Source organism: Theropithecus gelada, chromosome X, assembly GCF_003255815.1.
Source record: "Theropithecus gelada isolate Dixy chromosome X, Tgel_1.0, whole genome shotgun sequence".
In the NCBI taxonomy this organism is placed as follows: domain Eukaryota; kingdom Metazoa; phylum Chordata; class Mammalia; order Primates; family Cercopithecidae; genus Theropithecus; species Theropithecus gelada.
In genome coordinates, this window is record NC_037689.1 from 58,037,370 (window position 1) to 58,052,961 (window position 15,592).

General features: G+C 36.3%; 1 protein-coding gene across 1 annotated transcript in view; it reads left to right on the plus strand.

Annotated features, from left to right (window-relative positions):
• Nucleotides 1-15,592, plus strand: part of CFAP47 (cilia and flagella associated protein 47) — a 434,654-nt gene that overhangs the window by 121,434 nt on the left and 297,628 nt on the right. Inside the window, exons 27-29 of the mRNA XM_025371837.1 lie at nt 5,784-5,884; nt 11,621-11,767; nt 13,549-13,774. Coding sequence (XP_025227622.1) covers nt 5,784-5,884; nt 11,621-11,767; nt 13,549-13,774 — 474 coding nt within the window. The remainder of the gene's footprint in view (nt 1-5,783; nt 5,885-11,620; nt 11,768-13,548; nt 13,775-15,592) is intronic.

Sequence of the window (15,592 nt, forward strand, 5' to 3'; positions counted from 1 at the left end):
ATGACTAGGTGCTGTCCTTCAGGTAATGATTGAGTTCTTGCTCTGTCAGTACTCAGTATAGTTCCCATGTGAGCTGATTCTTAAAAAGAGCCTGGCACCTCACTTCTCTCTCTCTTCCTTCCTCTCTCACCGTGTTATCTGTACACACTGGCTCTCCTTTGCCTTCCATCATGAATGGAAGGAGCCTGAGGCCCTCACCAGAAGCATATACTGTTTCCATGCTTTTTGTACACCCTGCAGAACCATGAGCCATATAAATCTCTTTATAAATTACCTAACCTCAGGTGTTTCTTATAGAAACACAAACAGACTAAGACAATGTCCATGTATTTCTGTGCATGTGTGTATGTGCATACATGTATATATACACAAAATATAATTTTTCTAAGTATACACATATTTTAGAGGTGATTAATTTTACTTTTTGCCACAATTCCTTCCTGGAAACTTCATTTGCAACTGCATTAACACCTGTTATATTTTCTCATAAAATCACTGAATTACAAATAAAACATATACTGATGTATATTAATTGAGGTTAACACAATTTAAAATTGTCAAAATAGACCCTAAACAGAGATTTTGAGATTTCAAAAACGTTTTGCCTGAATTATAGCATCATTTCCAGAGAAAAAGGCATACTACCAATGAGATGGTTCATGTGAAAAGAATTAATATACACTTATAGAATTGCTAAAGGAACATATATTTCTATATTTGATGAATATCTATGGATCTCTCATGTGATCTGAAGAATTCTTCCTTTATCTTACTCTGCTGTGGTACAAATCAATGGAAGACATTCATATGTGAAACATACTTCCTTGGACTTAGGGGGATTTAGAACCTAAAGTCTATTTTAGGGCGCGAAATTGGTTCATAGCACATATTTTTCTAGAATTATTAATGTTTATTTTATTAAATTTATTGTTATTAATACATATTAATAACAATTTCTTGATGGGCTGCAGATAACATATTATGGGTTATTGCAATACCAAGAAGAGCAGCTATAATTTTACTCCCTTCCTCCTCCTCATTTAAGTTAAAGACACTGAAAAAACAAGTAAGTGACAATCACATTATAATAAAAAGTATGTCCAGTCTGTTTTTACCTGTTAGAAATAAATAAATAAATAAATCCAGACTTTGTGATATGGTTTGGATTTGTGTCTCTGCCCAAATCTCATGTGGAATTTTAATCCACAATATTGGAGGAAGGGCCCTGTGGGAGGTAATTGGATCAAGGGGGTGGATTTCCCCCTTGCTATTCTCACGATAGTGAGTTTTCACAAGATCTGGTTGTTTAAAAGTGTGTAGCATCTCCTACTGCCCTCTCTTCCTCCTTCTCCGGCCATTTAAGATGTGCCTGCTTCCTCTTCACCTTCTGCCATGGCTGTAAGTTTCCTGAGGCCTCCCCAGGCATGCCTTCCTGTACAGCGTGCAGAACTGTGAGTCTATTAAACCTTTTCTTTATAAATTACTGAGCCTCGGGTAGTTCTTTATAGCAATATGAGAATGAACTAATACACTTTGTAACTATATTACTGATTAACAACATGGCATATGATGTCCTCACTTGTGATCAAGGGATTCTCGGGTCTGGCTACATAATGAATGAGCTCTACTCATAGTCAATGAGCTCTATGTATGTTATAAATATACACAAGAGCACCAGAGTTAAAATTCCTTTGTCCCATCAACTGACTTAATTGACATGAAGTAATAGCTATAGCAAGTGTTAGATATTTAAGACACATATCAATGAATTTTTGTGCATCTGAGTAAAGTTACATATGAAATATTTTGCTAACAGTTATTGAAATTGAGAAAAATTGTGAATAGGTAGGTATAAACACATCAGAATGGTTGCTCAAGGAAGTTTGTTTTGTGTAATAAATTTCCCTGATGGAAATACAGTCATCTGAATTTATTCCATTCATTTTAAGTCTTTACCTAAATGCTATATGAATGCTGTAAGCACCTGTTTTTTATGGTGATGGGAGTGGTCGTTGGTTTCACAATTTAAAGCATGTTCAAAATACCAACCCAACATCTTTTCCTCTCCTTCACCTGTTGTTCACTTTATTCAAATCTATATATAGAAATATGGTTCATTAATCAAAAGCAATGTTAGCATTAACCTCTTCTTTTAACCCTTTGTAGCCACTGCCAGTGTTACCAACATATAATTTGTTTTCTAGCTGCTTTGCAGAAAAAAGTTTAGTCAGATAACTGTAGTAAGACCAGAGAGACATGTTTCTGTAAACGTGGAGGCTTTCTTGCTCTGCTAATTTCTCTGTGAATTAAAATCATGCTCAATAAGATTGCTTTTAGAATGTAAGATCTCCCTTGAAATAGTATAGATGGGAGCAGAACTTTAGTAAAGATGATAAATATATCATAATACTTTTTATGATGTTGACATACGTTTGACAAGCCATCACAGTATTTTGTGTTCTAGTGGAAAGTGCTAAAATATTATAAATACAAGACCAGTTATCACTGAGATTTAACATGAAGCCTCAAAGTTTTATTCCTAAAAATTGGTCAGACAAGCATAAAATCTCTCAGCCTCACTAATGATGTGGAAAGAATTAGTGATGTGTGATTAGAGTATTAATTATTCACTAGCTAATGACAGAGAGATGAATTGTGAGACTTTTCACACCTTATTTAATGAATTGTATGTGGTCATCATACCATTCAGTATCAAAATATGAAAGACTGGTGAGGATAGGGATGTACACATGGTCTCCACATTTCATCCATGGAGTACTTACTAATTTCCAAAAGAGAAATTTCCAGCATAGGAAAATCTGTAGAGACAGATTAGTTGTTTTCAGGGGCTGGGGGTGGGGTGGAGTTGCAAATAGAGAGTGACTGTTAAGCGGTAGAGGGTTTCATTTAAGGATGATGAAAATTTTCTGAAGTTAGATAATGGTAATGGTTGTCCAACTCTGTGATTATATTTTTAAAAAACACTGATTTGTACATCTTTAAAATATGAATTTTAGAGTATGTAAATTACATTTCTAATGCTGCTATAAAAAGAAATGAAGACAACCGGTGGACACCACCACAACCAAATGACCAAACGCAATATTTCTTATAACAGGAAACACGGCCACAAATAGTACAAGCCCATTCACATTTTCATTAACATTCACATCATATCTTCGACTCTCTTATTACCAGGAATATTCATTCTGATTTTTACCCAGTAGAACTATTTTAAATCACACATGCCTGAGGTAGCTATTTAAATCTTATAATGGAATTGAAACTCATAATATCGAAGGGCCTTTTCATCTCATTGTTACTGTAATACTGAGTATTTTTTAGAACAATTCATCTGTCAGTAACCATTTGTGTCTGTATGCATTGGCATAGGGAATTCATAAATATTACCATTGTTCCCTGATGAAGTAACACAAATTGCTCTATTTCCCCAGAAATATTTTTATTAAAATGTAGGCTCTTGGTACTACCAACTGTATGTCTGTTTTTTCTGTTTTAATATATTTTTAATAGTAATATAGATGAGTGAAGTGTCCATAGTTCCATGCCATATTACTTGTCTAATTTCTGTATTATATGCTCTATGAAAAGAATCTGGTCAAGTCAGTTTTGTACATGTTGGCTATTTTTTTACCATGAAGAACATCTGAAATCAAATGTTATCTTCTGCAAACTGGGTTTGTAAGAGAAACAAACATTATTATATTTATTTCCACTTCATTCTTGGAGTAAAATTTATTTTCAGAATTATTTTCCTTAATTCTTTATCATTTTGGAAATATTTCAAGTGATAGTGTTTCTTTTGTTTGTTAATTTAGTAGTTGTCTTAGGTAACTTTGTCCACAAGCTTACTTTTAGATGATGATTCATGGGTCTGTGCATTAAGGAAATGTTCCCCCCACCCAAACAACAATAAAGGGGTAAGAGAAGTAGAACAGGGAATTGATCACTCCAAATAAATGTGACATTTAAATTGAAATCTCAACAGTAACCTAATCCTGGAGGTTTCTCCAGAACTGAAATGACATCACAGTTTTTGTTGTGATTGGGGTGATGGAGCTGAGATTTGAAACTTCCACACCCACAGGTGTTGGCTATGGGCCTGCCCCAGGAAACATCCCAGGGAATATGTGTGTAAAGGCAGATCATCCACAGAATTTATTACAGTGGTCTTTTATTCCTTCTGTAGTCATATTTAAAAAATAATATTTCTTATTCTATGTGGTAGTGATGATGGTGTCTCTATGTAAACTATGTTATTTAATCTAAAATTATTGATTAAATACAGATAATTGGCTAATGAAATATTGATTGATCACTATGTTTAGCACAAGTGCGCAATTTGTAGAAGTACTGATTTATGCTATCAAGGAAATTTAAATTTAAGAATGATATCATATGGTAAAAATTACATATAGATATGAAATGTAATCCTGAATAAGGCCATCTGATACATGTGCTTAGGATCCATAGAAAAGAAAGATAAGATTAGTGTTAACCAAGATGATGTTGAGTGTGTGTATTTTACATAAAATGTTAACACATATCAATGTATAAAGAGAAAAATATAGTTTCTTTCTTACTGGAAAATATTGTGTGTAGAACTGAGGTGGAAATCATTCAATTGCATGTAGTATATGTTTACCATTGATTTACTTGATAACTCATTATATTTCAGCTATGAACATTTTTTTACTTTCATCCTATTCTATATTTACTTATAGTTACTTGCATTAAAACGTGGGATTTTGGCATTTTACCTCAGCTAGTGACCATAAAGTACTAGTAGATGATAGATGGCTGACACAGTAGTGATATTTTCTTGGTATACTATAATGCAGATCAGAAATTAATAAGGCAGTATTAAAGTGGTATAGATATAAAATATAGCCCTTCTATTAAAAAAAATCAGTTGTACAAGAATAGAATTGTCATATAAGATAGACAATCCAAATATAGTTTAAGAGTGTTTTGTGGCTGGTAAACATAATAAGACAATTTCACGATGCTTTCATAAAACAGAGTATGCAGGTTATTGAAGGTAATAGTACTCTGTACTTGTTGAATAACTTTTGCAGAATATATTGCTTTCAGTCCTCAGACTGAAGGACAAAGAAGGACAAACACAAAACAAAAGGTCATCTAAATAAATGAGACTGATATATAAGAGATTTGGAGACTTGGCAGTAGAAAGAATCCTCAAATGTTCTAAATTTCTGAAATCTGAAGAGAAACCTTAGAGAAAAATTAATGATTGTATTTAAATATTTGAAGAACGATAATGGGGTTCAGGTTGTAGGTTTTGTTCTATGTTGCTCTGGAACAGAACTTCTGAAGTTACAGCTCTCCAGATATAAAACGGGCTGTTTCTGTGTTGTGAATGCCATCTGGTAGTATCTCCCTAATAGTGTCATCCAAGGCTACATACCATTTGTCAGGCACTCCATAGAAGAACGGAGTAAATTAACTATGAGACACCTTCAACTCCAAACTTTCCTGAATCTGCATTTTTGCACCTGTGCAGTTACAGTCTGTGTTCTATAGCACACTTGACAGTGAAATTCATATCTGTTAAAATATTTAAAAGTAAAAATTTTAAAAATCATTAACGTTGAGTAGATGGTTAAAAAAACAAAGTAAGTAGAAAGAAAAAATGAATAAATCATGTCTTCATCATTAAGGACATCTGGGATACTTAAATGCATCGCATTTACTGCATCTGAAATTTTTATTGTATTGATATGCAATGTTTTCACTTTCAGGTTTTCACTTCCAGTTACTGCAACAGCAGAAAACTGCATTCTTACTATTTACCCCTATATGGCAATTCATCTGGATAAGCAAAACGTTATTTTAAAGAATGGTAAGCTACGTATGACTTATTTATCTCTAACTCTCACTGTGTGGGTTCTTGGCCAATGTCTAGAAATAAAGTGAATTTAAAATTGTCAATTGTATTAAACTGCTGCCTCTGGTAGGAGCTGTGCTTGTCATTGAGAGTAGAATCTGTATGTCTCTTAATTCCAAAAGTTGACGATCTAGTTTGAATAGAATGATTTGGGCAAAAGACAATATAGCAAAAACATGCAGGTGTGACAGGAGGTGTAAGGCAGTGAATGTAGGTACAGGACCATAATGCTATGCCTGTTATTCTGTAGTAGTGGGAACCTTCTGTCATTTTTTGAGTATCAGTGATTTAGAAAGGGAACAATTCTTGGAATGTATGATGAATTAAAGTGGAACAGAGTATGGTCATTAGACCAGCCTGGAATTGCTGCGGGGAAAATTGTGAGAGAAGCTAAGAATACTAAACAAGCCAGTGAGCAGGGAGAAATATGAAAGGCAAGATACGGGGGATTACATTACAGAAAGGAGGAAGAGTGGGTAACAAAAAAAAAATCCCATCTGTGTAGATCGTCAAGGTCTTAACTTTCAGTGCTGAATTAGAGGTCTTTTTTTGTTTTTAACCAATTTTCTCATATTCTTCACTTATTTCTTCAAATATTTACAACTCTGATGAAACATATTTAGTCTTATTCTACCTTAATTTCAGGGGATGACTCTTTTTTCTTACTATTCAGAAGAAATAGAGGCCATTAAGCAGTACCACTCTGAACTTCCAAATACTTTCTTGGATAGGAACTGGATTTTGACAAGCAAGTCACAAGCATGTATCGTGACTCTTTACTGGTCACAAAGCTGGGAGCCAGGACTCTCTCTTGCCTTAACCCATTCCTTTGTCTGAATCCCTTTACCCAGGTACCTTTCTGAATTAAGTAACCTTGCTTATCTTTTCCTTTCTGTCTCCCTCTTAGCTGCTTTGAGTGAGCATCTGGGAAGACAGCAGAGAGGAGAAAGGAGACTATATTTTCTCAGTGGCCAGCAGGCTCATTCCAAAGAGCAAAAAGGGTAGCTTCAGGCCATGCATTCCTTATTAATTCTTTCCAAATCTGACAGTAAGATAAATCACTCAACTTCCCAGGGAGACGGAGAAAAGTAGCAGAGGAAATTAAACAATTAGAATACTTCTGCTGCCTTTAACTGGAAAAAAAATTCAGGGGTGAGAAAGAAGAATGTATCCATTATGCTGCCGTTACTAAACTACTGAGCACAGCTAAGACTGTTGACTGTTCTCTTTCTCCATCTTCAAACTCTCTGGGTTTCCACATACCATACTTCTTTTGGTCTCCTTTAACCTTTCTGACTGTTCCTTCTGAGCATCTTTCATAGATTCCTCTTTCTCTATCTGTACTTTTAAATTATTTGTGTCAGTAGGAGTTCTGACCCCTCTCTTCTTCCTTTCATGACTTCAGCTATAATCCGTGGGCTATATCTCTAGCCTTGTTTCCTCTCAGAGATTCAGGAATTCAGATCCAACTGCCTTCTGGATATCATTCATTCCCATAGGCACCCCCAAAACAACATATCCCAAACTGAAGTCCTCTCTCTGAAATTTTGTTCTCTATATACCCCATCTCTGTGTTTGTACCTGTAGTCCATACAGGTGCCAAATCCGGAAACTGAGTGCCATCATTGGCAATGTCTTCTCTCTCACACTCCACTTCCAGTCCACCAATTCCTGTCCCTTTTGTTGCCTAAATATTTATGAAATCCATTCACTTTTCTCTCTCTCCACTGCCACTACAAATATTCAAGCTGCCATAAAACCTTTCCAGGATTGTTGCAGGAGTTTCTAAACTGTTCTCCTTCCTCCTACAATGGTCTCCCCTTTCACAATCCTACCCTCACGCCATTTACAAACTGAAAATTCATTTCTTTAATTCCCAGGTATAAAATCTTTCCATAGAATATCATTGCTAGGTGGATGAAGCCTACAAGACCACACATTAGCAAGTGGCTTAGTTTTCATTTCTGGACATTTTTCCCTTTATACTCAAGCCACGTTAAACTTCTGCAAGTTCTTTGAGCATCTTGATCTTTATTGATATTCTTTCTTGTGACTGAAGCATTTTACCCACGAGACACCGTACACAGTTATGGAAGATCCCTGCCTCTGCATACAAAAATTATGTGTTTCTCTGGTGTATCCTCATAGCTCTGTGCAATTCTTCTGTCATGACCCTTACTACATTTTGACTTAACCTGCCTATTATCAATGTCTTTTTCTAAATGTTGCTACCTATAAAGTCTGTGAGAGTAGGAATCACCTCTCTCTTTTTCACCCTTGTGTCCATAGTGCCTCACACAGTGTCTAGCAGATAAAAGGTATTTATTCAGTATTGTAAAATGGATTACTTGAATTATAAACCCTCAGGGAGGCATCTTTTAGCTATATATTTTCATAAAAGAATGGGTTACATGTGAAATAGCATATTCTGAACACCAAAAAATTATTTTAAAGCAATTTATGGAATAATGCATTTGACAGAGTGGAGCTATATAGGGAGAGATAGATATCTCAAAATTTTAACACACATTGTCAAAATTTAAAGATTTTTTTTTTTTTTTGGCCGGGCGTGGTGGCTCACGCTTGTAATCCCAGCACTTTTTGAGGCTGAAGCAGGCAGATCACGAGGTCAAGAGATTGAGACCATCCTGGCCAACATGGTGAAACCCTGTCTCTACTAAAAATACAAAAGTTAGCTGGGCGTGGTGGTACGTGCCTGTAATCCCAGCTACTCAGAAGGCTGAGGCAGGAGAATTGCTTGAACCCAGGAGGCAGAGGTTGCAGTGAGCCAAGATCATGCCACTGCACTCCAGCCTGGCGACAGAGTGAGACTCCTTCTCAATTAAAAAAAAAAAAAAAAAGATTTTTTGACTAATATCGACATAATATTTTTATATTCTACTGTACTTCAAGGGGGAGGATTTCAGATTATACAGCATAATAGTTATGAAGAGTCACACGAACTGGATGGCAATTCTCATTTGTGTTCTAACCACACTATTATGCCATACGATTTTATCTTTTATTCTCAAATTTTCAAATTTACCGTCTTTTATTAAGCAAAATGTCCATGACAGAACAGTAACAGAATACTGATAATATCTGTTTTATCTATTTAAAAGGGCTTTTGTGAGGAACCATAGACTGCAAATACATGGAAATTATTGTTATTAATATTACTTCATTATTATTTGCTATTATCACTGTGGTTGTGATTGCTTTATCACTTTTATATGCTTTATAATTTACTTCCAGAAAATAATGATTAATTACTGGGCAATAAATAATATTGTTATCTCTTTAAAATAAATAAATAAATAAAACATTTTTGTTAGATTATTAAGCATAAAGTCTATATGTTAAAATAATGCATCCATTTGGGGAAATATTTCAAAAGAAAGAAATTATAATTCTTAAATATCCTAAAATATCTTTAGTAATATGTATAGTAATAATTTCTAATATATATTTAATGCTTCCCAGGTATATGGTGTTCTGCTAAGTGCCTTCTATTTGTCCTTTAAATTAGTCCTCCTAGAAGTTCTGAGTTAGATGCCCTTATATATCTCGCTTTACGAATTAAAAATCTGAATATGTAGAGAGAGTGAGCAGCTTATCCTGGGGAATTCTAATGAAATTTGAGGCCTCAGATCCCACACACTTTGGTAGTGTGTGCTAGGGTATGATGTGATCAATAAAGGTAAAATCTTAAAATACATCACATGTGTCCAAAAGTAAAGCAGTATGATTATTTTAGTATAGCTCATCTGAAAATTCTTTTAAAAAGTGAATTATTGAGTTTAGTTGAAAGGGTATAGATGTGGCTTTGCGTTCCACTAGGAACTTTTTATCATTTAATGGTAAGTTAAAAACATTTAGCCTAATGCATCTACCACAGATAATCTTATCATCGAGTTCTCTAAGGCTCACTTCTATGAAGTCTATAGTGGTGTAGCATTCTGAAAACAACGCACACCTATTGAGTACAGAGTCTCAAGCAAATTCTAAATGACTCTGTTATGAAAGAGGGAAGAAACTTAGTATATAATAGCTCATTTGTATTTGTTATTGCCTTTAAAGTAATCTTCACAACAAACTCATGATCTCAGAACCTTTGGTCTCATTTTATGGATAAATACACGTTTTAAATAATTTGTATAACATACTCACAGTTTAACTGTGAGTAGGAATAGGGGTGCCAAGTTTTCAAGTCAGATTTTTCCAACTGCAGAGTCTATGCTTTTTTGACAGAATTAGACTGAGTGAGGAGCTGGGACTTGACACCGGGGCGGGGCTTGGACGATGGACCATTTAGAGGACTAGCTAAAACAGAGTGCGGGCAAAATCAGCTTTCTTTTCCTTTTACTTTTTTTTGGAAACAGGGTCTCCCTCTGTCTCCCAAGCTGGAGTGCAGTGGCACAATCTCGGCTCAATGCTGCAGCCTCAGCCTCCTGGGTTCAATAGATTCTCATGCCTCAGCCTTCCGAGTAGTTGGGACTATAGACATGCGCCACCACACCTGGCTAATTTTTGTATTTTTACTAGAGATGGGGTTTCACCATGTTGGCCAGGCTGGTCTTAACTCCTGACCTCGGGCGATCCCCCGGCCTTGACCTCCCAAAGTGCTGGGATTATAGGCGTGAGCCACCTCACCTGGCTGCAAAATCAGCTTTCAATGAGACATGTCTACCAGTGTGCCATGTCAATTTACCATTGCCATGGCAACATTTGGGAGTTACCGCCCCTTTACATGACAATGACCCAAGGACTACTACCCTTTCCCTAGAAATTTCTGCATAAACTGCCCCTTAATCTGCATGCAATTAAAAATGGGAATAAATATGACTGCAAAACTGCCCTGAGCTGCTACCCTCTGCCTAGGGGTCGCCCTGCTTTTCAAGGGCAGTCATGGAACTGTAATACTGCTGGAGATGTAACACTGCCTCTTCAATTAAGCTGTTTACTTCTACCTCTGGCTTGCCCTTGAATTCTTTCCTGGGCAAAGCCAAGAACCCTTGCAGGCTAAGGTCCACTCTGGGGCCCACCTGTCCTGCATTAAGACTATGAATATATGTAAATTGCATATGTATTTTGAGGCTTGGCCGTAGGTCACACCTACTGGCTTTTCTTGGTCAGCACTGCCTTTGGTTGGATTCAAATTTACACTGTGGCACAGACCCTAATATATGTGTAGCAACTGTAACTGAAATCAAGATTGAAATCTGTACAAAAATGGTATTAGTTCATAACCAAGCTGTGATATTACAGAGAGTTAACTAGGGAAGAAATTACTTTTTCTGGTGACTCTTTTCCTATATCTTATTTTGAACAGTATCTGTAATAATTTCATTTATTTGGATGTAGAAACATTTAAAATGTTTTCATATTCTTCTTTACGCTAAAGTTGAATATTGTTCATTCTCTAATAACTTTAATGTACCATAACAATTGCCTTACCAAAAAAATTCATTTAGTTTAGAAAATTGTATCAACTTTTATGTTATCTTTTTCCTATTTGACATCTTATCTGATGTACAGTGGGTGTTTAGACTTTTTTTTTACTTTGTCATAGATAGATGGATACATAGATAGATACATCAATAGATAATAGATAAACTCAGGTTAAATAATGGTATAAGGAAATACATGAATGCATATTTTGCTTACTGTGATCCAATGTGTCATTTGTAGATAAGGATGAATATCTTAGCAAGACTGGAGATGGTGTTTTGCCTCCCTGCCAGGATGCTAAATCACCCCGTCCTGCTTCCATTAAAAAGACACACACCACTAGCAAATTCAATGATGCTGAACCTGCAAAGGGAAACTTATTTATTGGTATGTAGCAAATATATAGTGTACTTTCCAAAATTAGTCCATGACATGATCTGCTTAATATCTTTTAATTTAAAAGTTAGGTTTTTACAAGTAACAAGAAATTAATGAAGAAAATTGGGAATTCATCATTAATTTTAAATGGATCATCTGTGTGGAGAGTTGTCTTCAAGGGTCAGTAGTAGAGATTCTTTAATGTTCTTGGTTCATGGCACTCTTACTGTTTCAGTATTCACTTTTCCAAATGCCAAAATGTACCACATAGTTCCATTTATTAAATGCATTGGGACAAAAATGTAAGAGTAGTAACTTATGTGCTGTCTAATAGATGTTGCTGTAATATTTAATAAAAATGTTAATACTTGTGGAGCCTCTGTAAATTTACTGTGACATCCCAAGCACTCTCTGTGCACAGTTTGGGAACTGCGGAACTAAAGACTTGTCTCTTCATTATTTAACCAACTGTAGCCAAGGTTTCCCGCGGTGGCTCACGCCTGTAATCCCAGCACTTTGGGAGGCCGAGGCGGGCGGATCACAAGGTCAGGAGATCGAGACCACGGTGAAACCTCGTCTCTACTAAAAATACAAAAAATTAGCCGGGCGCGGTTGTGGGCGCCTGTAGTCCCAGCTACTCGGGAGGCTGAGCCAGGAGAATGGCGGGAACCCGGGAGGCGGAGCTTGCAGTGAGCTGAGATCCGGCCACTGCACTCCAGCCTGGGCGACAGAGCGAGACTCCGTCTCAAAAAAAAAAAAAAAAAAAAAAGAAAGAGGTCAGCACAGATAAATATGTGAGTTTCATACTATTATTTGCAATTAACTGTTCAAATGTTTATTCTCTGGATGTAGGTAATATTGAACATTTTTTTCTTTTTATTGAATGGACCAAACCAAATTAAATAATATGAGGTTTTTAGTGAGTATGTGATTGTGCCATTATATAGCCAGATATTTTTGGGAAAAAAGATGAAATCATTTTATATTCTTGAAAATTACTTTAACTTGAAAATGCTTTATTTTATTAAAGTACTTGATTTGGATAGAAAGTCATTTGGGATCCAAAGCAATATTGTGTTTGTGTAATTTATTCAGATGAGATTAAATTTTTTCTAATACATAATGCTGAAGATCGTCAATATATTTTGCTAATGTAATAAAAAATGGAAGATTCCACTTCAGGGAATATTTTCACATACCATTATGGCAAGAAGAAAATGTAACTTTTATTTATTGAAATCCACCTATTGTTAAAACGTTTCTCTTAGGTACTTCAAAGTAAATGTATTTTCATTGTTTATTTTAAGATACAGTAAATTGACTCAGAATTTCTTTGAGAGCAGAGAATAATTTGTAGAATGGGTTCTATTAGTCTGCATACAAACGACAATAACTGACAGAATATTTTATTCCTGGTCAAGTAGACCCCCCTTTTTTTTTTTTTTTTTTTTTTTTTTTTTGAGACGGAGTCTCGCTCTGTCGCCCAGGCTGGAGTGCAGTGGCCAGATCTCAGCTCACTGCAAGCTCCGCCTCCCGGGTTCCCGCCATTCTCCTGCCTCAGCCTCCCAAGTAGCTGGGACCACAGGCGGCGCCGCCACCTCGCCCGGCTAATTTTTTTGTGTTTTTTTTTAGTAGAGACGGGGTTTCGCCGTGTTAGCCAGGATGGTCTCGATCTCCTGACCTTGTGATCCGCCCGTCTCGGCCTCCCAAAGTGCTGGGATTACAGGCTTGAGCCACCGCGCCCGGCCTGGCCCCCCTTTTTTTTTTTAACAAACTAATTTGAATTTTAGGAGTGGAAGTACTGCCTGAACATTTGCACTTGGATGAAAGTGAAACATCAAAGGAAGATAATGGATCTATGGAAAAGGAAAACTATGAACAATTCCTTTCTCTTGAAGAAGGAACAAAGGCACACTGCTTTTTTGAGAAGGTTGTAAATGCAGCACAGACCTGGTTCAGTCTCTTTGGCTGGCCTGAAGGACCCCATTCTTTTTCTATTCCAGAGACTATAAGAAGGTGAGAGTCACATGTTTCTCTAAATTCCTTGCTTTGTAGCGCATCATAAAATATAATCTATTGATTACGATTATATTAAGTGAAATACAATATGAAATAATTTATTCTGGACTGATATATTATGAAGCATCTCATAATTTATTGTTGTTATTGCAAGAAGAGTAAAATGATGCAAACACAAATTTTTTAGTATAATGTCATCTTTAATTTCTTTTAAATATCTGATAATTTTAGGTAAGCACTGAAATTCTCTGAACCTCACCTTCCTCATCTGTGATATGAGGAAGGTTATACTATGAGTAGGAAAGCCCTTTTTTTTTTTTTTTTTTTTAATTTATTTATTATTATTATACTTTAAGTTGTAGGGTACATGTGCATAACGTGCAGGTTTGTTACATATGTATACTTGTGCCATGTTGGTCTGCTGCACCCATCAACTCGTCATTTACATCAGGCATAACTCCCAATGCAATCCCTCCCCCCTGCCCCCTCCCCATGATAGGCCCGGGTGTGTGATGTTCCCCTTCCTGAGTCCAAGTGATCTCATTGTTCAGTTCCCACCTATGAGTGAGAACATGCGGTGTTTGGTTTTCTGTTCTTGTGATAGTTTGCTAAGAATGATGGTTTCCAGCTGCATCCATGTCCCTACAAAGGACACAAACTCATCCTTTTTTATGGCTGCATAGTATTCCATGGTGTATATATGCCACATTTTCTTAATCCAATCTGTCACTGATGGACATTTGGGTTGATTCCAAGTCTTTGCTATTGTGAATAGTGCTGCAATAAACATACGTGTGCATGTGTCTTTATAGCAGCATAATTTATAATCCTTTGGGTATATCCCCAGTAATGGGATGGCTGGGTCATATGGTACATCTAGTTCTAGATCCTTGAGGAATCGCCATACTGTTTTCCATAATGGTTGAACTAGTTTACAATCCCACCAACAGTGTAAAAGTGTTCCTATTTCTCCACATCCTCTCCAGCACCTGTTGTTTCCTGACTTTTGAATGATCGCCATTCTAACTGGTGTGAGATGGTATCTCATTGTGGTTTTGATTTGCATTTCTCTGATGGCCAGTGATGACGAGCATTTTTTCATGTGTCTGTTGGCTGTATGAATGTCTTCTTTTGAGAAATGTCTGTTCATATCCTTTGCCCACTTTTTGATGGGGTTGTTTGTTTTTTTCTTGTAAATTTGTTTGAGTTCTTTGTAGGTTCTGGATATTAGCCCTTTGTCAGATGAGTAGATTGCAAAAATTTTCTCCCATTCTGTAGGTTGCCTGTTCACTCTGATGGTAGTTTCTTTTGCTGTGCAGAAGCTCTTTAGTTTAATTAGATCCCATTTGTCAATTTTAGCTTTTGCTGCCGTTGCTTTTGGTGTTTTAGACATGAAGTCTTTGCCCATGCCTATGTCCTGAATGGTACTACCTAGGTTTTCCTCTAGGATTTTTATGGTATTAGGTCTAACATTTAAGTCTCTAATCCATCTTGAATTAATTTTTGTATAAGGAGTAAGGAAAGGATCCAGTTTCAGCTTTCTACTTATGGCTAGCCAATTTTCCCAGCACCATTTATTAAATAGGGAATCCTTTCCCCATTTCTTGTTTCTCTCAGGTTTGTCAAAGATCAGATGGCTGTAGATGTGTGGTATTATTTCTGAGGACTCTGTTCTGTTCCATTGGTCTATATCTCTGTTTTGGTACCAGTACCATGCTGTTTTGGTTACTGTAGCCTTGTAGTATAGTTTGAAGTCAGGTAGCGTGATGCCTCCAGCTTTGTTCTTTTGACTTAGGATTGTCTTGGAGATGCGGG